Raw genomic sequence first — 24,603 nt, 5'->3', positions numbered from 1 at the left:
AGGATGATGATGAGGATGATGACCATGGCCATTATGGGCATGAGGATTTCTCGACACCATATCAATCACCCCATGCCAGACCTCAACAATCTGAGAATACTGCTCAATTGCCATCCACTTTAATTCAGGATTTACAAGCAATGTTGGCAGACTATCGCCAGAGGTTTCCTCTGACACCAATTGCACCTGTAGTGCCAGTAACTCCAGTTAACTTGCCAAAGCCTCTGTCACCGCGAGCATCATTATCTCCAAGACAAGATGCTGGTCCTGCACCTCAGCATGACAAGGATACTTCTTCTCATGAGGACGATGATGGCAGAGTAGAGGGTGAATTGCCAGATACTACACCTGTAGATCCATGGGAGGATTATGTCATTCCCATGCCTTCACCGCCTGTACCCCGCCCTTCAGATTCTCCACCTGAGGATATCGGCGGATTTCATAACATTATGCAACGTGCAGCAAACAGATTTGAGTTGACTGTCACAGTGGAACAATCTGACTGCTTTTTGCATGACTTTAAAGAGGGATATCGCAGAGTTACCAGAGCTATCCCCATTATTGAATACATATGGAAGGAAGGCCTCAACATTATGAAAACGCCTGCTTCCATTCCAGCAGTCCTTCCACGGATAGAGAAAAAGTATCGAGCACCATCGGATACTCCATCTTGCTTAATAGGTCATCCTCGACCAGATTCTGTGATATCACAGGCTGCACAACAGAAATCTAAGAATCCTTCTGTTCCCATTTCTACTCCACCTGACAAGGAGGGCAGGAGGCTGGATGCCATTGGCAAGAAGTTCATTGCAAATGCAGCGGCCTCCATTAAAGCTGCTAATTCGTTAGCTATCCTGGCCAGTTACGATAGGCAGATGTGGTCCGATCTGTCTGAATACCTCGAATTGGTCCCTGAAGATCAGCAACCAGAGGTGCACAGGATTGTACTGGAGGGAGAAAGGTCGGCATCGGAGATCATTGATTGCGCCCTGGATATTTCGAACACCAACTTCAGACAATTGGCAGGGGCAGCAGTACTTAGGCGTCAAGGTTGGCTCCGGGCAACCACCTTCAGGCCTGAGGTCCAAACGAAAATCTTGGACATGGCGTATGATGGGGATTCACGTTTTGGAAAACACATTGATGACGCTTTGCTGGCAATAAAGACAGACACAGAAACAGCTAAATCCCTTGGTACCCTACAATACAAAAGGGGTTCCTTTAGGGGAGCAAGAGGCCGTGGTTATTCCTCTAGGGGGAACTATTCCAATCAGCAAAACCGCCAATACCAATCTCAATACAAACAGCCATACTATCAAGGCTCTTACCGACAGCCTGCCTCTGGATCTTTCTCTCGTCAGGGAGGGAAACGACGCTCAAACAATCAAGGGCGTGATTCCAACAAGCGCCAATGAGCTTTGCCGGACGTCAGCTGTTCATTCTCCCCTTCCCGTGGGCGCCAAAATTTCCGCCTTTTACCAACAATGGCGAAAAATAACTTCGGATCAGTGGGTCCTAGATCTTGTCAAGATCGGACATACTCTGGAATTTGTACAGAAGCCACCAACAACGCCGCCCAGGGGTCCCCCTCCCCCTCGTCTTCACTTACTCTTCAAAGAAGCCTTAAAGATGCTCCACAAGAATGCGATAGAACGAGTTCCACTTTCTCAGAAAGGGAAAGGATTTTATTCTCGCTTCTTCCTCGTAGAGAAAACTTCAGAGGAGTGGCGTCCAATGCTAGATCTGCGCAAACTAAACAAATATCTAAAGAAACAGAGTTTTCGCATGGTAACGTTGACGGACATTCTGCATTGTTTCAACAAAGGGGACTTTATGGCTTCTCTGGATCTGCAAGACGCCTACTTCCACATCCCTATTCACCCAAAACATCGCAAATACCTAAGGTTTCAAGTGGCTGGCGTCCACTTTCAGTACAAGGTTCTTCCATTTGGCCTCAAATCGGCCCCCAGAATCTTCACCAAATGTTTAGCCCCAGTGGCAGCAATGTTGAGGTCCCAGGGAATACAAGTTTTCCCTTACCTCGACGACTGGCTGTTAAAAGGACCATCGAGGGGCTCCGCAAAGGAAGCGGTCAGGAGTTCCCTATCCCTCTTTTCGAATCTGGGCCCGACTCTCAATGCAAACAAATCTCAGCTTCAACCTCGTCAGCAGTTGACCTTTCTGGGAGCGGTCTTGAACACTTGCCAGTGCAAGGCGTTCTTGACTCAGGAACGGCAGAACAAACTATCGAAACTGGCAAAACAAATATTTGCAAGAAGGTCACTTTCAGTTCGGACATTTGCTTCCCTTCTAGGGATGTGCTCCTCTGCTATCAGCCTCATCCCTATGGCAAGACTCAGAATGAGACCATTGCAGGAGGAGTTACTTCGTCAGTGGAGGCAAGTCGACGGATCGTTCGACGACCACATCAAAGTAACTGCCAAAATGAAACAAGCCCTTCTTTGGTGGTCAAAGGCGCCAAATTTATCACCAGGCCTCACCTTTCTGCAAGACATTCCAGAGTTCACCCTGACTACAGACGCCTCCATGGAAGGTTGGGGAAGTCACCTCCAGGACCTTCAGATCCAGGGACGATGGCCTCGTTGGTACCGACAGAAACACATCAACAGCCTAGAGCTGAGGGCCATTTGTCTTTCCCTGCAAGCCTTCCTTCCCAGGATTGCAAATTCGTCAGTGCTGGTGCGTACGGACAATACCACCAGCATGTACTATATCAACAAACGGGGAGGAACAAAATCTCTCACCCTGTCACTGGAGGCTCAGGACATGTGGGAATGGGCTCTACGCCACGGAATATCCCTCAGAGCAGAACATGTGCAAGGAGTCCAGAACTCTCTGGCCGACAACCTCAGCAGAGCTTTCACGGGCTGTCACGAATGGGAGCTCGAACAACATCAAGTGGACAGGATCTTTCGGACTTGGGGGACACCGGCGCTGGATTTGTTCGCCACGCAGCAGAACAGCAAATGCCGGTTTTATGCCAGCAGGTTTCCTCAACAGGGGTCATGGGGAAATGCCCTTTTGATGAGATGGTCCGGAATATTTGCGTACGCTTATCCTCCGATTCCGCTCATTCCAAGGGTACTGCAGAAGATGAAGAGGGAGCATTGCACTCTCATCCTCATTGCTCCCCGTTGGCCAAGACAGTTTTGGTTCCAGGAACATCTTCTGCTCTCTCAGCAGCCTCCACTTCGTCTCAAACCGACAATGTCCATGTTGACGAGAGCGGGAGGCCAGGTCCAACATCCGGATCCTCAATCGCTGCACTTGCACGCTTGGCTCCTGACTTCCTAGAGTTTAAGGATCTTAACATCTCCTCAGACTGCAGGGCGATATTATCACAGGCCCGTGCGCAAAGTACCATCAAGACATATCGTCTTAAGTGGAAACGATTCTGCGTATGGTGTGGAGAACATAATATCCATCCACTTCAAGCTCCTCCAGAAGACATCCTTCCATATCTGCTGTCTTTAGCCAGGGCTGGACTCGTTTTTTCGTCCATTAAAGTGCACCTGGCGGCGATATCCAGGTTCAGGAAGAGTTCCAACAAACCATCCTTATGCTCATCCTCTTTGGTCAAACAATTCCTTAAGGGGCTCTTTCGAGCTTTTCCACCAATTCGTCCTCCTCCCCCGGAGTGGGATCTTAATATTGTTCTGTCTCAACTTCTAAAAAGGCCTTTTGAACCGATTCACAAAGCGGAGCTCAAGTTTCTAACTTGGAAAGTGGCTATCTTACTGGCTCTCACTTCTGCCCGCAGAGTCAGTGAGATACAGGCCTTCACTATTGCACAGCCTTTCTTACAATTCTCTAAGGACTTTGTGACGCTTAGAACTAACCCAAAATTCATTCCAAAAGTACCAACTCCGTTCCATATCAATCAACCGGTCAAACTCAAAACTTTTTTCCCGGATCCTAAAACTTCCGTGGAGAAGGTTTTACATTCTCTGGATGTGCAACGGTGCCTGAAGTTCTATCTTCAGAAAACAAAGGACATCTGCAAATCCAATCAACTTTTTGTTGCTTATGGTCAAGCCACCTTGGGTCAAGCTGTAACGAAAGCAACTATAGCTAGATGGTTGTCTTCTACGATTATTTTCTGTCATGACAAAGCCAACAAACCTTTAACAAGAAAGGTCAAAGCGCATTCTACCAGGACAATGTCAGCGTCAACGGCCCTGTTCGCTGGAGTGACGCTAGAGAACATTTGCCGAGCTGCTACGTGGAAAAGTGTGCACACTTTTACCAAACATTACTGTCTGCAGTCGGCAGTTCATGATGATACAGCAGTTGGAGAAGCAGTTCTGCAGCATCTTCTTCAATAAGGTTAGATTTTTTACAGTCTTTTACTCTTCATTTGCCTGTTTAAAGCATATCTTTTAATTATCATGTTTTTGCATTACCAAATACTGTCATATATCTAATGTACTTATAAAGGTTTAGATGCATATGTTATGTTAATAAGTTTGTGCTCTATTACCTTCCTGATTGTGTGGGGATGTATATGGTTTATTTTGTCTCCCACCTTCCTCTACCGACAGACATGATGTCACTGCTTGCTACTCTGATTCAGGCATGTGAATCTATGAAAGATACCCCAATACTGGATAAGAAAACAAGTTACTTACCTGTAACTACGGTTATCCAGTATTGGTATCTTTCATAGATTCACATGCACCCACCCTCCTCCCCGGCAGGGCAGTTCTGTTTTATGGATACTCATTCTCACTTGTGCTGGGAAAATCTGAGGAGAACTGCCTGGGCTAGGAAGGTTCTAGAGGGTGAGGACAGCTGATTGGCTGAGGCTACTATTTCAGGTCTTTTTACATAATGATGTAGATAGGCTGCTAAGTTTTGAGGCCTAGTTAGGCCTTTAGGCTTTCCAGCCTACTACAAGAAATTTTTAGGCACTGCTATTATATATATTTTTACCAATGGACTCCCGCCTCGACGACGGGGAATGATTCAGGCATGTGAATCTATGAAAGATACCAATACTGGATAACGTAGTTACAGGTAAGTAACTTATTTTCTTCTTCCTTAGGAAACCATTGACTGTTTTTCTCTGAAATTTCTTCTAAGTGTCGATTTTTGCAAATTACAAATATTCTTAAAAAATCGTACCAACTGCTGAAACGTAAATACTTAACTGTCTGAGGTAGAGGTCTCAGTGCTGAACCTAGGAGTCCATTACGGGATTACGAAAGTAACGAGAACCTACTTTACCTGTGACTTGAATTTCCTTCCATAGGATAACATTGCTAGTTTTTCACTGAAAAGTTTCCAAGTGTCAGCTTTGAAAATACCTTTATATCCTTAAAAATTACAACTGTAACCAAAACGCTTTTACTTAACTGTTTACAGCTTAGGTCCCGGAACTGAATCCAGGAGCCAGTCCTGTGGTTAGAAAAGTAATCCTGAAAGTAATCAACTGCATTTATGAAAAAAAACCGATTGAGCTCAATGTTAACTTGTGCTTAGAATTGTGTTGCCTATTGCAACTCCAGTAACTATTGTACTTACCAAGTTTATTGCCATTTTGCAAAGTAATTACCTAAAGTCACTCATATTAAGAAAAGTATATTTTGATACCTGTTGTTCTAAAATAAAACAACTGTATCTTTTGATATAAAAACAATTGGCCTAGAGTTCAATTCTTGAGTGTGTGAAACCTTTTGCTGACTGGCGGACTGGCGGGCCCAACTGGGTGTCCTGCTTTACCATCTCCGGCGGCTCAGGCCCTGGTGTTGCTGGCAGCCCCGGCGCCTCAGGCACCACAAGGATCAGAGATCGAATCCCGATCTACGCTGGTTGACCTAGTGACACCTCTACCGGTGCCGATCTCCCCAGCACCGCTTCAGCCGTCGCCCGCTCCTCGGGAAGTCGTCATCCCCAGGTTCAACCCGGACACGGTGCCGGATCGCCGATACTGGCGCCGATGGACCCTTTTGTGCCCCATGTCCCTCCTCCTTATTTTATGGCCTTTCCACAGACTTCGGAGGAAGTGTAGGTCTAGGAGGGGTCTGAGGACCCTCTTTCATAGGACTGTGCTTATGATCAGTACTGGGCAGAGGATTTGGGGGAGGCCAGTGGTCTTGACACCTCAACTGACCTTGGCATGCTGTCTTCTCCTACCGTGGCTACGGAGGAGGGAGCCAGTTACGCAGTGGTGTTGCGTAGGGCAGCTGAGGCTCTCCACCTCGAGCTCCCTACGGTGGCCGTCCGGACTAACCTCCTGACAGAAGCGCCCCAACCGGCGGCTACCTCTTCTGAGCCCTTGCAGCCCTTTAATGAAGCACTATCTGACGTTCTTTTGGGCACCTGGTCCAGGCTCAACACGGGCTCCTGTGGATAGGAACGTGACCCGACGCCATCGCTCGGCTCCGGGTGACTGCCTCTTCCTTACCCAACACTCCACCCCGAGAGCTTGGTTGTCTAAGCCTCTGCATCCCAGAGCGCGTTCCCTACCGCACCTCCTGATGGGGAATCCAAGAAGCTGGATCAGTTTGGTAAGAAACTGTTTTCATCTGCCAGCTTAGGGCTGCGGTTGGTGAATACCGAATGCCTCTTGGGCAGTCATGCCCACTCTCTGTGGGACACAGTTGCGCAGGTGCCTCCTAACTGCCCGGAGGAGGACCAGGTAGTTCTTTCTCAGGTAATTGCTGTGAGAAGTTGGCCTGATATATGATGCTCACTAGTTCTAGTGATCACCTTGTATCAGTCCAAACAACCCTTATGGTGATTGGTTGTAAGTCAACCTTATAGACCAGCTATCCTAATGGTAGCATGGACAAAGCAGTCTTAGGCTAAACTCTTTTGGCATGTGAAGCCAGCTGTTTTACCACAATATAACCCCTTGAATACCAGATGAAAGGACACCACACAGGTTGTTATGAAAATAAACAATATATTTATTAATAACAAACACCTCTGAACTCTTTATGAGGTCAGAGGGCTAAGCACATGACAATCTCTTAGGAAAAATACGATAAGTTGCACAAAATTACAATGGTGCCCTAGGGGCACGACAAACCATATACTAAGTAAGTGGAATGTGAGAGTCGATAGAAGAAATGGAGCTGTCCAGAGGCTGTAGGATCGATGGGACCCCGCTACACTAACTCTAGGTGAGTAATAGGAGGCCCACGGAACGCGTGTGCAGAGTGTGAACTCTCACGCGAGATGCGTAACAACGTCTATGGACAGTAAAGTTCAAGTTAAAGGTGAGTACGGACAATCCTGACTAGGTAGGACTAAAACGACTGTGGAACTGGACACTAAGACAGTTAAACTACCCTTGAGCACCGAAATGCTCTTGTTACCTCACCCACGGGCTCCGGGTGCACAGGTAACAAAGTGCGTCGGGTTATCACGTTGAAGTCTATGGAGCCTGAAAGAAAAGATGCTGCAGGCGACCAGGAGGAAGATGTCCGGTGCGATCCAAGGGTGGATCGGTGAAGAAGCAGAGGGGACAATGTTCAAAGTCACTAGCCAGTGACCGGTGTGGAACCAGGAAGGAACCAGATGTCGTCGTCGCGATCAGGTGAAGAGTGGACGCTTGACTCTGCAGCCATGTGGACCAGGAGGTGTCTTCGACGACCAGGATGGAGGAACGAGCTGTCCCACGCAGGCTCTCGCTGTCGGCGGTGTTGGATCCGAAATCTGCGTCAACAGGCCTTGGCAAAGGCAACCCACGTGGTGAGTAGGAAAAGCGTCTGGTGCGGACTGGGAGAGTCCGAGGTGCCCCTCTTTTGGAAGGGAGCAAGGGCCAGTCTGGAGCAACCAGACCAGCAGCAAAGACTTCAAAGTTCGTCGTCTAGGAGGCCACTAGCCAGCCAGCAAGTGACCAGACACCGCGTCGAGCAGCAACCAAGCAGAAGGGCCCCACGCAGATCTCGTGGATGCTGAAGGGCTGATCTTCGGTGCAGGAGCTGCGCGGGGATGGGGCTTCTCAGTCCCCAAAGCACTTGGTCGAGTTTACCTCGGGAGTCGTGCTGGAAGCGAAGTGCAGTTTCTTTCAAGATGGCAGGCCCCACGTGTCTCGTCGCACCCACGGGTCTCAGCTTTGCTGCAGATGGGAGTTGAGGTCGGAGAGGTCTGGGAATCCGGGTCTCGTCGGGCTCTGAAGTCTGGATCCTCGAGGGAAGACGACAAAGTGAAGCCGCTGGACGCTTGATGGTGCCTGCTTGTGCAGGGTGGACACTCCTTGCCCACAAGGGAGATTTCTTCAGTCTTCTGTGGAGTAGAACGTCGAAGTCCGTTTCTTCTTGTAGAGTAGTTCAGGATTAATCTAATTTGGAATGGGACCAGCTCCTACCTTTATCCTGCTAAAGGGGGCTGCACTACTGACTAGGTCCCTCCCCTGGGTGGGACCAGGAAGGGGGGTGGCTACACCCCCTATCCTTTGTCCGGTTTCCCGCCAGAGCTGGGGCAGGGATGCCCCAGCAACTGATTTTAACCGGTGTATGCACAGGACACCTTGTGTGCCCCGGGCATGTCTCATTCCTTTCAGGCCTGTCCTACCCAATACAAAAAAATCCTGTCTGGGGTGGTCCTAGCACCTCCCAAGGCAGGAAACCCTTTGTCCAAGCCTCCCTCGCTGGAAGGACTCCCAGCAGCAGGAGGTCAGACTTGTGTCTGTGGCGGTGGCATCCATTTTGTGATGCCAAGGCTCAAGTTAACTTTAACCAGGGTTCTCAGTTACATACATGTCGTGTCCCTCTAGAAGGGTGGAATGCTACCCCCGTCGCCAGAATTGGCGAGGGGGTAGTACTCCAATTCGTATGACACCTTACTCGACATGTTTTGATAATGTTATACCAGAGTTAGCATTTAACCGCGAGGATTATAATGCACTTAAGAGTATATGGTATAGCGTTATCATGGAACAGCTATAAGGACTTGGTTCCGCAAGCTGAAAACGGGCTCAGCTCATGCCAGAGCACCATCTCACATAATTCCAAGCACTCTGCCTTCAGGATTGATAAGGCCTTCCATAGGAGTGACTGATAGGGATATATGTGTCCATTTTAGGTTTAGATATAGGTATGCTATATCTACAGCAAAGGGTGATTACACCACCTTGCCCCAGCTGTCGTGCAGCAAGTTGTGTCTATTTTAGATGGCCAGCCAGGGGTGGCATAATACATGCTTCAGCCCCTGGTAGGCCCTGGGTACACCTATGCCCTGGATACCTAAGGTATACTGTACAGGGACTGATAAGGTGGCCCAGTACCAATTGGTAGATGCACCTAAGGTACATGGTTGTCAATTTAGAGAGAGAACAGCTAGGCTGTGGGTCTGATTAGCAGGCCCACAGCCAGGGAAAGTCGTAAACCAGTGAAGCAAAAAGCAAAAATCGGGGGTGACCATAGGATTGAAGACCCCACTCTCCTACAATTGTGGCCGAGGAGACGCAGCAAAGTTCACAATGCGTTGTGTGCCGGACGATTTCCACGACGGTGGAGCTTCGGCACCACACCTTGTTGAGGACAACTGGCTTCTCAGGGGATGTCCAGAACACTCTGATAGACATGCCCTTTGATGGCATTCACCTTTTTGGCAATAAGGCAGATAGTGCGTTGGGGCGCTTCAAGGACTCCCGGGCTACGGCCAAGTCCCTGGGCCTGTCGGCCGCGCGGCCTCCTCCGCCTTCTACTTTTTGTGTCCACGGAAGGGGCGCCCGCAGCGTTCGCAGAGCCACAGACCACAGCAGCAGCAACAATCTCAGCGTGGTTGCGGACGTGGGAACCGCCGAGGCGGTTCAAGGGGCCAGCATGCAGGTCAGTCCACCTCCACCCCGCAACATCCACTTCGAAGCTCTCCTAGTCCGACCTTTCAGGCCCGTCAGACGCCAGTGGGTGGACAAATACGCCATCATCCCCACCACTGGCGCAACATCGCTTTCGGTCAAGTGGGTGCTGCAAATTGTCCGAAGGGGCTCCTCCCTCCCTTTCGAGATAACCCCTCCAGCCAAACCACCTCAGTACAACCGCATGGCAGGGGATCACTTGGTGCTCCTCCATCAGGAAGTTGCCGCCCTCTTGGTTAAGGCGGCCATCGAGCACGTTTCAACACCAATAATAGGTTGTGGTTGTTGTTCCCACTACTTTCTGGTTCCAAAGAAGGACAAGGGCCTGCGTCCCATCTTACACCTTCGGAACATCAATCGCTTTGTCCGGAAGGAGAAGTTCAAGATGCTCACACTTGCTCAGGTCTTGTCTGCCCTAGACCCGCAAAACTGGATGGTGGCTTTGGAGATGCAGGACGCCTATTACCACATTCCCGTGCTGCCTGCCCACAGGCGCTACCTCGGGTGTTCACGAAAGTGATGGCGGTGGTCGCAGCTCATCTGCGCAGATCATGGGTTTCAGTCTTCCCCTATTTCGACGACTGGCTGTTGAAGGCGGGCTTGCCCCCGGCCGTTGTCTCCCACCTCCAGACTACTGCTGACCTGCATTCGCTGAGGTTCTCCATCAATGTGCCGAAGTTGCACCGGATTCCCTCACTGAAGCTCCTTTTCATCGGAGCGGTTCTGGACGCTCCGACTACTGGGTCTAATAGCCTCCTGCATCCTGCTGGTGGATCATGCCAGATGGCATATGCGGGCTCTTCAGTGGGACCTGAAGTTCCAGTGGGCACAGCACCAGGGCAACCTGTCCGATCACGTCCAGACGGCACTGCAAGGCAATTGCAGTGGTGGCTCACGAATCGCGATTGGGTCAATGGCAGATCCCTCTCCCTTCCCCAACCCAAATATACAGTTGTGACAGACGCGTCCCTTCTGGAATGGGACGGCCACAAGGGGGAGGCGGAGATCAGAGACCTCCGGTCTCCGGCGGAGTCCAAGCTCCACATCAATCTTCTGGAGCTTCAGGCGATCTGACTGGCTCTGAAGGCATTCCTCCCTTATGTAGTGGGGAGAATAGTGCCGGTGTTCACTGACAACACCACTGCCATGTGATACTCAACAAACAGGGCGGGGTAGGGTTGTGGACCCTTTGCCAAGAGGCACTGTGCCTCTGGGCTTGCCTGGATCATTGGGGCATGTTCCTAGTGGTTCAACACCTGGCGGGCTCTCTGAACGCCAGGCTGGACGAACTCAGCCGCTGGTGCATGATGGATCACGAATGGCGTCTGAACTCGGACGTGGCGCAAGGTCTCTTTCAGCAATGGGGAGAGCCTTGGTTAGATCTATTCGCAAACGAAGAGAATGCGCAATTTCATCACTTCTGCGCTTTGGAATTTCCAAGGCGGCACTCGCTCGGCGACGCTTTTCGTCGCGAGTGGAGTTGTGGTCTGTTATATGCCTTTCCGCCTATACCACTTCTGCCTAGAGTGCTGAAGATCAGGCGCGACCGGGCCCAAGTACGGTATCCAGAGCTACTCATTATGAGCATCGATCCCCCGATCTGTCTGACTCTTCAGGAGGATCTTCTGTCGCAGCAGCAGGGGACGGTCTTCCACCCAAACCTGTCCAGTCTCCACCTCCTTGCTTGGAGATTGAGCGGCGGCAGTTGGCGTCTTTCGGCCTGCCTCCCGAAGTCTGTAATGTTACCTGGGCAGCCAGGCGTCCCTCCACTAAGACGCTATACGCCTGCAGGTGGAATACGTTTGTGGCATGGTGCACAGCAAAGACTGTGTATCCCTGTTCCGCCCCTCTTTCAGAGGTTCTTCTTTTTCTTCTCTCTTTGGCCCAGCAGGGCTCTGCTCTAGGCACTATCAAGGGCTATCTCTCGGCCATTTCTGCCTTTCTTAGGCTTCCAGGTCAGCCTTCCCTTTTCAAGTCCCCTGTTGTAAATAGATTCTTGAAAGGCATCACGCACATGTTTCCTCTTGTTCCTTTTGTGATGGCTCAGTGGAACTTGAATCTTGTTCTTACTCTTCTGATGTGTTCTCCCTTTGAGCCACTTCACAATTGCCCTCTTCGTCTCCTCACTCTAAAGACTGCTTTCCTGGTTGCTATCACCTCTGCAAGAATGGTGAGTGAGCTCCAGGCTCTCTCTTCTAAGCCTCCTTTTCTCTCTGTAATTCCGGACAAAGTTGTTCTAAGGACTCCTCCTTCTTTTCTGCCAAAGGTTGTCACTGCCTTTCACATCGGGCAGACCCTCACTTTGCCCACCTTCTGTCCGCCTCCGCATCCCTCAAAAGGGGAAGAGAGGCTCCACCGTCTGTACCCAAAACCTGTTCTCTCTTTCTATCTGGACCGCACACAACAGTTCTGGGTGGATGACCAGCTCTTTGTTGGCTATATGGGCGCCAAGAATGGTCGGGCTGTGCACAAGCGGACCATTTCTCTGTGGGTTGTTTTGTGCATAAAGGTTTGTTACTCCTTGGCTAAAAAGGAGCCTCCGGTGGGGTTGCACGCCCACTCTACCAGGGCGACTGCAGCCACTACTGCTCTCGGATGTGGAGTTCCCTGGACAGCCAAGTCCGGAGAGACGGCTTCGTTGGCCGTGTTGTTTTCCAGGACTTTCTGGTGTGATCTTGATTCGCAGACCCACCACAGAGGTTGGTATTGCTGGGGTATCTATTCTGAGGTAAGGAATCTATCACTATGTTTTTCTTTCAGATGCACAAGGTTCGAGGCATGTGGGCTGCTAAATTCATATCTTAGCATTAGATCGCCGCCTAGTGTTGGGTCCGGATGATCGCACATTGTTGTCCTGGAAGAGTCTTCGAAGTATCCTGAGATAGGTGGCTCCTCCCCTGGACTACAGTGCGCATGGGCATCGGCTCCATCCCCAGATTGTTTTTTTCCGCCATTGGGTTCGGATGCGGTCTCGACCTCTCTCTGTCGGAACCGAGAAAAACTAACTTTTTAAGGCCAAAAGGCCTTGTTTTCATAGCGTCGGTATTGTTTGCGCACGGTCTCGAGTTCTTCCGTCTCTTGGAGTCGGATTCAGCTGTGTTTTTTCACTCTTCGGACATCGAGGCCTTCTCATCGCGACACGACTGCAACTTTCCAACATGGAGCGGAGTCCGTTTAAGTTCTGTCCGCTCTGTGGGTCCAAATACCCACATATAGATTTGCACCCCGTCTGTAACAAATGCCTTTCACCAGACCATGACGACGGAAAGTGCAAGGCCTGCGCACAATTCAGGTCTAAGAAGACTCTCAAGCTTCGGCGCGCGGTGCGCCTGGAAGCCAGACAAGCGGCCCCGGATCCAGAAAACATTTTCGGCGACCAAGAAGAGGAGGACCAGAGTCATCATCTCCAAATCTCCCCGCCCGAGACGGAGGTCGAGGCGGATCCGGTAGACGACGACGGAGTCGTGGGTCAAGGCCTTGAATACGTCGAAGAGGTAGGGGACGACGAAGAAATTTATGGGGCCGCGGAAGATAGCTCAGGGGACGAGCTATGCCCCGAAGGTTACGAAGATCACGATCGGGTCACGGGATCGCCTGTTGGCCTTACCCAAGACCCCGTACCGCAAGCCACGGCCCCGCCTTCAGGCCCGGCCACGGACACACTTGCTGCGCAGCACATTTCGAAACCGAAACCTACGGTATCGACAACACCTAAAATGGCCGACCCGAAAACGAAAACGAAACTTATGGACTTGAGCGTCCCTAAAATGGCGGCCGTACCTATAAAAGCTACCGCGCCGGCTACTTCATCGACTCCGTCGGGCTCCGGTCCACAGAAGTCGAAGAAATCGGTCGATTCCACGGGGTCGAAGTCGGCGCCAGAGGAGGGATCCTCTAAGAAGGGTGGTCGGCACGGGTCAACCGCTACGACACCGTCCAAGCACGCCAAAGCCAGCGGCACGGCTCCGGTTCCGACTGGGACTTCGTTAGTCGGACGCGTGGTGGACACGGAGGCGACACAAGCACACTGATCGAAGGCTGGCACATCTGCGCATCGGTCCAAGGACTCTGGGTCGGCGGCGGCAGCATCTTCGTCCAAGACTCAGAAGGGCCAAGACGTCGGATCCGAGGGGAAAGTCAAGCCATCCTCGTCGGCGCAAAAGGCCACTGCAAGTGAAGCGTCCCTCATCGCCTCTTCACTACAGAGAATCAGGGAGAAGGCCGCTGCTACGTCGGCTCCGATGCCATCGCCACACACTCCGGCAAAGCCTGCGAGTAAACTTCTTTTCCTTCTCCCACCAAAAGAGGCGCCGAAGGCCTTTTCAACGAAATCGACGCCAAAGAAGTCGGATTCTTCAACGGCAGGGGCACTTTCAAGTCGGGTACTCGACTCAGAAGAGGATTCTGAGCGTTTTATCGACGCCGACACAGGCAAATTGACCCTTTACAAGAGGAGGATCACTTCGGAGCCAGTGGACTCCTATGTCATCACCCTGAAGAAGAAAAGGCTTCCTCAAGACGCTTCAAGCCTCATAGAACCTATCCAGCCTCCTCCAAGGAGGAGCCCTACACCCTCACCAGATCACTCTGAGGGTGAGGGATATAATGAGGATGACCAATACACCTTCCCCATCAATGAACCAGATGCACAGCCAGATTCATATGATGACATTGGTGGCCAAGGCACCCAAAGTGTGGGGCAAGACCCACAGCCTTTCAGTGCACGTGCATCCCCAACAGAGGACTCTGCAGGTTTTCATGCACTCATTGAGAGGGCAGCTGCTAATCATGATGTGGACATGCATGCTGACCCAGTTGAAGAAGACTTTCTATTTGACACTTTTTCAGTCTCTGAAAGATCAGTGAAGACGCTGCCTATGCTCAAAGGGGTCCTCAAGCATGCTGCGGACATCTTTAAAGAGCCTACCAGAGCGAGAGTGGTCAATCCACGTATCGAAAAAAAGTACAGACCAGCACCTGCAGACCCTGCATACATTCGTGGACAGTTGCCACTGGACTCTCTTGTGGTCGCAAATGCCAGGAAACGGGCCAACTCCCAGACGACGGGTGAAGCTCCTCCCCCGAACAAAGAGTCCAAGGTGCTAGAGGCAGGAGGCAAAAGAGTAGCTGCACAAGCTGCCAATTTTTGGCGTATTGCAAATACACAAGCACTCTTAGCACGTTACGATAGGGCGCATTACGACACCCTAGAGCAGATTATACAACACCTGCCTCCGCAGTTTCAAGAGGCAACCAAACTGCTTATAGAGGAGGGAAAACTGATCTCCAACGCAGCCATCAAGTGTGCACTTGACGCCGCAGACACAGCAGCTAGGGCTATCAACACTAGCGTCATGCTAAGACGACAAGCTTGGCTCCGCATATCGGGGTTTAAACCAGATATCCAGACAACCATACTTAATCAGCCAGTCAATCCTGATAGACTGTTTGGTCCAGATGTTGACACCACCCTAGAAAAAATTAAAAAAGACACCGAAACTGCTAAGTCAATGGGGGCCCTACAATCACAACAGTTTCGTGGCAATAATTTTCGTCGCTCAGGTGCGCGTGGAGTCACCAGAGGACAGATGGGTCAACAATCGCAATTCTCTAGAGGTGGAGCACAATCCTCGTACACCAAACAGAACAAGGGGGGTTACCGAGGAAACAGCACCAGAGGACGCGGCAGAGGGAACAACAACTCCCGCTCCTCTACCCCAAGCAAACAGTGACTCTCTGTCACTACCCCCCGACCACTTGACACCTGTCGGGGGGAGACTGCAGCAGTTCCTGCCCGTCTGGAGAAACATCACCACAGACAGGTGGGTGCGACAACTAGTCCAGTACGGTTATTGTCTAGAGTTGAAATCCACTCCACCCAACATTCCACCAAGGCAAAGGCCTATGTCCGCAGAGCACTTGCACTTATTGCAGCAGGAAGTAGTGGCGATGCTGCAAAAAGGCGCAATCGAGCTCGTGCCAGTGGGACAGGAAGGCACAGGGGTATATTCCCTATACTTCCTTATTCCAAAGAAGGACGGATCTCTCAGACCCATTCTAGATCTACGTCCCCTCAACCTGTATATACTGTCAGAACATTTCCATATGCTTACACTGCAACAGATTCTTCCCTTGTTAAACCAAGGGGACTTCTTAGCAACCTTAGATCTCAAGGATGCTTATTTCCACATTCCACTACACCCGTCCCACAGGAAATACCTCAGGTTCACTATCCAAGGCAAGCATTACCAGTTCAAGGTCCTACCCTTCGGAGTCACCACAGCCCCAAGGGTGTTTACCAAGTGTCTGGCGACAGTGGCAGCGCACCTCAGGAGGCAGAACATCCATGTCTACCCCTACCTGGACGACTGGCTCGTTCAAGCCAAGTCGGAACAACAGTGCGCCGCGGACATGTCGACTACCATTCACCTCCTTCACAATCTAGGTTTCTCGTTGAACTACCCAAAGTCGCATCTTCAGCCGGCACATGTCCGGCAGTTTCTAGGTGCGACGATCAATACCCTGACGGCCATGGCTCAACCAAACCAAGTCAGGATAGACAGCATGCAGTCTCTAATCCAGAAATTCAGACCACAACACTCGCTTCCAGCGAGAGTGTTCATGCAGTTGATAGGCATGATGGCCTCCTGCATCTTCATAGTCCCTCACGCACGGTTACATATGCGCCCGCTCCAAGAGTGCTTAGCAAATCAGTGGACACAGGCTCAAGGACAATTAACAGACCTAGTGTTGGTTACCAGTCGGGCATACGACTCTCTGCATTGGTGGACTCCACACAACCTTTGCAAGGGCCGACTGTTCCAGGAGCCAGTGCCACAGATTATCCTGACAACGGACGCATCTCTCCAGGGATGGGGAGCTCATCTGCTCACTTACACAGTGCAGGGACTATGGACGACGCAGCAACAGAAGATGCACATCAACTATCTGGAACTGATGGCAATCTTCATGGCGCTCAAGTCCTTCATTGTACATCTGTGCAACAAGGTAGTGTTAGTCCGGACGGACAACATGACCGCGATGTACTACATTCAAAAGCAGGGGGGCACCCACTCGCCACAGCTGTCTCATCTGGCTCAGGGCATGTGGCGGTGGGCCATTCAGAGGAACATCTTCCTCATGGCAGAACACCTCCCGGGCAAGGACAATCAGATGGCGGATCTGCTCAGCAGATACAGCCATCAAATGCACGAGTGGGAGTTACACCCATCTGTACTCCACCCGTACTTCCAGCAGTGGGGTCATCCGGAGATAGACCTGTTTGCCACAAAAGAAAACGCAAAATGCCAGCACTTTGCCGCCAGGTTTCCTCACCCACAGTCGCAGGGGAATGCGATATGGATGAACTGGTCAGGCAAATTTGCGTACGCTTTTCCGCCAGCCCCTCTGATACCGCTGGTGGCAAGAAAGCTAAGGCAGCACGCGATGACTGTCATCCTGGTTGCTCCAACGTGGGCGCGCCAAGCGTGGTACACCACGTTCCTCGAACTCTCAGTGGTGCCGCATCAAAGACTGCGCCTCACGCCCAGACTTTTGACGCAGAACCATGGAGATATTCAGCATCCAGATCCGCAACAGCTCAACCTGGCGATCTGGCTCCTGAGGTCCTAGAGTTTGGATACCTTAACCTGCCTCCAGAATGCATGAACATCATCAAGGAGGCAAGGAGGCCAACTACCAGAGCATGCTATGCTGCAAAATGGAAGCGCTTTGTCATTTATTGTACAGCCAATGACGTCAACCCGCTGGATGCATCTATCCCTAACATCATTTGCTATCTGTTGCATCTTTACAAGTGCAATCTAGCGTACACTTCCATTCGGATACATCTATCCGCCATAGCAGCTTATCTTCAGAACAGGCAGCATCTCTCTGTCTTCAGAGTGCCTGCCATTAAAGCTTTCCTTGAAGGTCTGAAACGAGTCATTCCCCCAAGAACACCACCAGCTCCGGTGTGGAACCTCAATGTGGTCCTCACCAGACTGATCAGACCACCATTTGAGCCACTGCACTCGTGTGAACTCCAGTTCCTAACGTGGAAAGTAGCTTTCCTGATAGCTATTACGTCACTGAGGCGGGTTAGTGAGCTACAAGCGCTCACAATCCAAGAGCCTTTCATTCAAATTCATCCAAATAGGTTAGTGCTACGCACTAACCCCAAATTCCTTCCGAAGGTGGTGTCACAGTTTCATCTCAACCAAACTATTGACTTGCCGGCATTCTTCCAAAACCCACAAACGGTGGCGGAAAGAATGCTCCATACCTTAGATGTACGGAGGGCGTTGATGTACTACATAGACAGGACACAACCCTTTAGGAAAACAAGACAACTTTTTGTTGCCTTCGCACCACAACACAAAGGCAACCCTATTTCCAAAGCAGGAATAGCCAGGTGGATTGTTAAGTGCATCCAAATCTGTTATCAAAAGGCCAAGCGCACTTTAACGATACCCCCAAGGGCGCACTCCACACGCAAATTGGGGGCATCCATGGCTTTCCTAGGGAACATTCCTTTAGAGGACATTTGCAGAGCAGCCACGTGGGTTACACCACATACCTTTACAAAACACTACTGTGTTGATGTGCATTCCAAGCAGCAAGCTGCTGTAGGGCAGGCTGTTCTCAAGACACTTTTTCAGGTTTCTGCAGCTGGCACGGGCAACCGCCGCTGATGGAGGGACTGCTATGTATTCTATGCTAAGATATGAATTTAGAAGCCCACATGCCTCGAACTGAATATGCTACTTACCAGTATGCATCTGTTCTTGGCATGTAGGGCTGCTAACATTCATATCGCCCACCCTCCTCCCCGGTGCCTGTCGCAGCTGCAGATGTACTATTGTATTCAGTCATTAGCATGGACATCCTTTACACTTTTCACTCCATCTTCTGCCACAATGGCGAAAAACAATCTGGGGATGGAGCCGATGCCCATGCGCACTGTAGTCCAGGGGAGGAGCCACCTATCTCAGGATACTTCGAAGACTCTTCCAGGACAACAATGTGCGATCATCCGGACCCAACACTAGGCGGCGATCTAATGCTAAGATATGAATGTTAGCAGCCCTACATGCCAAGAACAGATGCATACTGGTAAGTAGCATATTCATTACTTCTCTTCGGTAACAATATATCTGTAAGAAACATTAGTAGTGATAGATTCCTTACCGCCCCACCCATCCTCCCTTTTCTGCGAACCGATTTCTAGGGTTACGGTCATCCCTTTTCGGGGCCCTAGTTTCATGGCACCAGTGGTCAGTTTCTTGCATGGCTCTACGATCCTGGCGTGGAAAGTCGTGTACAGAACTGACGTCAGCGGGCGTGGGCGCGTCTAAGTAGTTCCGACGACGTCATCCCAGCGCCTACGACGCACGCGGAGCCGCACAACAACGCCTACCGACGCGTGGGGTACTGCTGACGAAAAAACTTGCCGGATCCAGTCTGACGCCTAGAGGTAATTCTAAGGTAAGGAATCTATCACTACTAATGTTTCTTACAGATATATCGTTACAGAAGGTAAGTATCTTGTGCCTTTGACCCTTAAGTGTTGAGAATATACATAACCTTTCTGTGAATATGTTCATGACATGGTAGACTAACTGTTCAGTGGCATGTTGTCATGCCTCTGCTCAGTACTGCAGTAGATTGCAAAGTCTTAAAATATTTTATTTTATTTCTACAGGCATTCACAGAAACCCAGAAGAAGAGGCTGTTGTCATGGAAGCAGCAGGTGCTGAAGTTACTGCGAACGTTGCCCCGTAAGGCGATGCTGGAAATGCAGGGGTATCAACAGCAGAAGGGGTAGGTATCTGCACACTTGCATGTTTTTTGCACATTGGGTGGTGAGTGCAGCAGGTTGCATGTTCCTAGTCACCCTGTTTTAATTTTTATAACATTGTATTCACAGTATATGTTAGTAGATACACATGCTATGCATACTCCTGCCATCTAGTGTTGGGCATGGACTCTGCACGTTATTTTTCTCAAGGAATTTTTATGGTCTGTATTGTGCATCGTATCTCCTCTTGAGCTCTGGGTGAATGCAGGCATTACTACTTTTCCATCAAAATCGGCCTTGAAAAAGCTGTATTGGATGGCATTAGAGGCCAAAGCTTTACGTAGAACAAATCTTCCTAGAACATCCTGAGAATTCCTGGATATTAAGGACCAGATAGGATATGAGGATTATTGGGATCAAGTGACCGTTCCAAGTGACAGAAAATTGTATCTTCAATTCGGAGCAGGGATTCTCCCTTTGAGGGCTTTCACAAAGCGTTTTACTGCCGGGGCCATTGGCTCCTGCCCCCTCTACTCTATTATGACTGAGAGCGGTTCCCATGTCCTTCTTGACTGTCCCACGTACACAAGACTCCGCAGACACTGGTTAACCCCTGTTTGTAGACAATAAGGCCAGCACTGTCATCGAGCTGCTCTCTGTATTTTGAGGACGGACTCTAGTTTATCCCTTGCTATCCCTGTTGCGAAGTCTCTTGGGGCTATGTGGATATTACTCTGAAAGATTTTTATCTCCTAAATAATGCAGTTGATCTTCCCGTTTGATTGTAGTTGGTACCTAGAAGTGTTAATATGGCTAATTAAAGTAATACCATTATGGTTTCTTTATAAATATACTATAAATGATACTCTATGTACGAGGCACATGAGCTCAAGATTGTATACTTTAGCATAGATCGCCATCTAGGGTTCGGCTCGGATGCTTGCACTATGTTTTTGTCGAAGAAGTCTTTGTAGTCGCAGGATAGGTGACTCCTCGTTATGGTGATAGTGCGCATGGGCATCGACTCCATTTTCAGATTGTTTGTTTCCGCCATCGGGTTCGGAGGTAAACGGCTGCACTCCAGGTCGGTATCATAATCTATTCCACTTTGACGCGGAATCCTTCACCGCTCGACTGTATTGTTTTCGATCGCGTTCCTCCACGCGGATCCATAAATCTCAACACCTTCGATTCCGGTCGTTGGTGTGGGCCTTTGGGCCTATCCTTGCCATCAGGCCCTACAGCTAATGGAAAGAACTCCATTCCTTTGCCTCTCTCCAGATTACGTGGACAAAGATTGCCCGGCCTGCACTTAATTTAAATAGAAGAAAACCATACATGATTGCCGGGCTCGACGTCACGCAATGTCTTGATCCACTACCTCGGTGCCGGATGACATCTTCGGTGCAGGTCCTGATGCTCCAAAGGAACAAGAACCGGACAATGAAGATATCAGCGTCTCCGAAGCCGATGAATCGGAGACCCAAGATCAGACGATTGCTCCAGGTCAGCGAACTATGAGTACCGACATCAACACCCCCGACCTCGTCTCAAAAACAAGGCTCCGGTAACACCTTCGCTTTCTGGCTCAGGTCGACACCCTGACAAAACTTCTGACACCCCGCCTTCAAGCTCGGCTCCGAAGTCCAAAGACAAGCCTTCAGGCTTCTCGGGACTGAGCCAGCCATGCATCAGTTCTGCGTTTACATCCCCGGTACCGAAACCCAAACATTGGGCACCGAAGCACCAGCAGGATAAACCCACGGAGCCAAAACCGGACCACAAATCCTCAGAGCCGAAAAAGAGCAAATCTTCGGTACCTAAAAAATCCTCTAAGCCAAAGAAAGACCATAAATCCTCGGATCCAAAAAAGTCCTCAGACTCCACAGCTCCTCCAAAGCAATAGGACACTAAACCCCTCCTAAAGCTTCTGAATCAAAGCCAAAACAACCCAGATCATCGGTACCGACAAAGATTCTGACTTAAAAGACATTTTTCAACCAAATCTAGTGGATCCTAAACAAAAAAATCTTCACATTGACCCTAAAACTGGTCAGATCACGACAATTCTATCTAAAAAGAGACCGTTGGACTCCCCAGAAGACCCCAAGGTACCCTTAAAGAAGAGACGTGGTAACTTCTCCAGCCATACCCTTCTCTCCTCCAATGTCTCCATATTCACCTACACCACAAGATGATGATCACCTTGGAGGTGGGGAGGAAAACCCACAGGAGGATAATGATGATGACACTACCCTCTCACCACCTGATCCTTGGGAGGATAAGATAATCCACCAGATGTCCCAGATCTCCCAGATACAGATGCCTACCCATCTAGGCCATCACCCCCTGACTACAACATAGGTTTTGCACAGCTCATAAACAGAGCCGCACAATATCATGGGGTGGAATTACACTCAGACCCACAGGAGGAAGATATTTTGTTAGAAACTTTCACACAGTCACAAAAATCAACAAGCATTCTACCCATGTTAAAAGGTATCATCAAACATGCACCTGACATTTTTAAAGATCCCGTCCGAGCTAGAGTTCTCAACCCCAGGACTGCGAAAAAATATAAACCACCTCCCAACGATCCAGCTTAGGTTAAAGCACAGCTCCCTCTGGATTCCTTGTTGTGTCAAATGCACGTAAATGAGCAAATTCCCAAACATCAGGGGATGCCCCACCTCCAGATAAGGAGTCTAAATTACTAGATGCATCTGGCCAAACCCAAGCTTTGCTGGCCAGGTATGATAGGGCTCATTACGACGAGCTTGACAAGCTCATACAACATCTTCCCGATCAGTACAAGAACAAAACCAATGACCTCATACAAGAGGGAAAATTAATTACTAACACTTCTATAAAGTGTGCTCTTGATGCAGCTGACACAGCATCTCGTGCGGTTAACACAAGCGTTTTACTACGCAGACACGTATGGTTACGCATATTTGAGTTCAAACAAGATGTGCAGTCCGCAATTCTTAATCAACCTTTTGATCAAGAACACTTATTGGGGCCCACTGTAGACACATCCTTGGATAAAATGAAAAAGGACTCAAACTGCTAAGTCCATAGGAGCCCTGCAGGCAACAGCCTCTAGAGGTTCTTTTTGTCGCTCCTTTTATAGGGGCGCCTCTAGAACTATTGGGATGGACAACACATCATCCTCTTACAAAAACACTACTCAAACCTCCCCTAACAGAGGCTATTTTAGAGGAAGCTATAGAGACAACAACACAGCTAGAGGCTGTGGTAATGACACCTGCACCTCTCCTACTACAAAACAGTGACTTCCCTCCATTTCCCACCGACCTTTCCACTCCAGTTGGGGAAGACTATCACAGTTCCTACCTGTCTGAAATTCCATCACCTCAGACAAGTGGGTAAGACAAATTATCTAGTATGGTTACTGCCTGGAATTCACTTCAACTCCCCCATTTGTACCCCCCAAACAAAGTCCAATGTCCACAGCACATCTGACGCTGTTAAAACAAGAGGTTCGCTCCTTATTACAAAAACACGCAATAGAACTGGTCCCCTTACCTCATCAAGGAACAGGATGTTCGAGGCATGTGGGCTGCTGAATTCATATCTGTGCATAGATAGCCGCCTAGTGTTGGGTCCGGATGATTGCACTTTGTTGTCCTGAAAGAGTCTTCGAAGTATCACGAGATAGGTGACTCCTCCCCTGGACTACAGTGCGCATGGGCATCCTCTCCATGCTCAGATTGTTTTTTTCCGCCATTGGGTTCGGATGCAAACTCCTATACTCCAACTTGGAATCGAAAACAAAACTTTCTAAAGGCCAAAAGGCTTTCGTCTTAGACGGTATTGTTCTCGCTCGGTATCTCTCTACTCGATACAAACTTCCATATCGAATCGGTCGTCGACGCGGGCCGCTGGGCCTTTTCGACGCCACGCGAGCTGACCGTCAATGGAAAGAAGCCCTGTCAAAAGGTGCCCTCAATGCCACTCCAAGTTCCCCCATACTGATAAACATTCAGTATGCAACAAGGGCCTTTCCCCAGATCATAGGGAAGAGACCTGCCCGGCCTGCGCCCAGTTCCGGTCGAAGAAAACCATATGGATCCGACGGGCCGCTAGGCAAGAAATGCAGCGACAGGCACCGGAACCAGACAACATCTTCGATGATGACCCGGATCTACCGGACGCTCAAGACTGGGACCTAGAGATCGTCACAGTAGAGGACTACTCCGACTCCGACGACGAGATCCCGTCGGGCCAAATCGTGAGTACACTGCCCCCGACACCAGTTGACCCGTCACCAGAGGCTCTGGTCGAGGCATCGCCAACAGGCCTTAGCCAAGATCATAAAAAACTTTCGACAGCCCTGCCTTCTGCCTCGGCTCCGAAAACGAAACCTTCGGAAACCCCAGGGCCTAGTACCATCGCCCCGAAGAAGGTTACAGAGCCAAAAAAGGTCACCGACCCGAAGGGCGTCGATCCAAAAAAAGGCCGCACAGCCAAAGAGCGTCGAGCCAAAGAAGACTGTCGACCCCACAAAGGCCGTTCAGCCAAAAACCGTCGACCCCAAAAAATCGGTCGACCCGAACAAGGGCACGCAGCCGAAGGGCGCCGAACCGAAGGTCGTCGACCCGAACAAACCTGCTGTTCCAAAAACCGTTGACCCGGCATCGGGTGCCGTACCGAAACCATCGAAGCCGGTCAAACCTGTCGACCCAAAGATAACGGCTCCAAAGACACCGGTCGATCCAAAAAAGAACATCGATCCGGTGAAAGACACTCATACAAAGAAGCCTACGGAGCACAAAAAAGGTGTCGACCCGAAAGTTCCGGTCGACCCGAATCCACTTGTCGGCCCAAAATCAGGGCCGGAGCCGAAAAAGTCCAGCAAAACACCAAAGGCCGTCGAAAAACCAGGTGTTGTCAACCCGAAAAAGTCCAACATCAAACCCAGGACTGTAGAGGAAGAACTATTCCACCC

General features: G+C 50.0%; 1 protein-coding gene across 4 annotated transcripts in view; it reads left to right on the top strand.

Moving 5' to 3' along the window:
- Positions 1-24,603, top strand: part of SAMD4B (sterile alpha motif domain containing 4B) — a 1,202,466-nt gene that overhangs the window by 706,074 nt on the left and 471,789 nt on the right. For all 4 annotated transcript variants that reach the window (XM_078661329.1, XM_078661328.1, XM_078661331.1 and 1 more), the window contains exon 9: positions 19,536-19,654. In XM_078661329.1, the coding sequence (XP_078517455.1) occupies positions 19,536-19,654 (119 nt within the window). The remainder of the gene's footprint in view (positions 1-19,535; positions 19,655-24,603) is intronic.

Source organism: Lissotriton helveticus, chromosome 9 (genome assembly GCF_964261635.1).
Source record: "Lissotriton helveticus chromosome 9, aLisHel1.1, whole genome shotgun sequence".
In the NCBI taxonomy this organism is placed as follows: Eukaryota; Metazoa; Chordata; class Amphibia; order Caudata; family Salamandridae; genus Lissotriton; species Lissotriton helveticus.
This window is presented reverse-complemented; position numbering and strand designations above follow the sequence as displayed.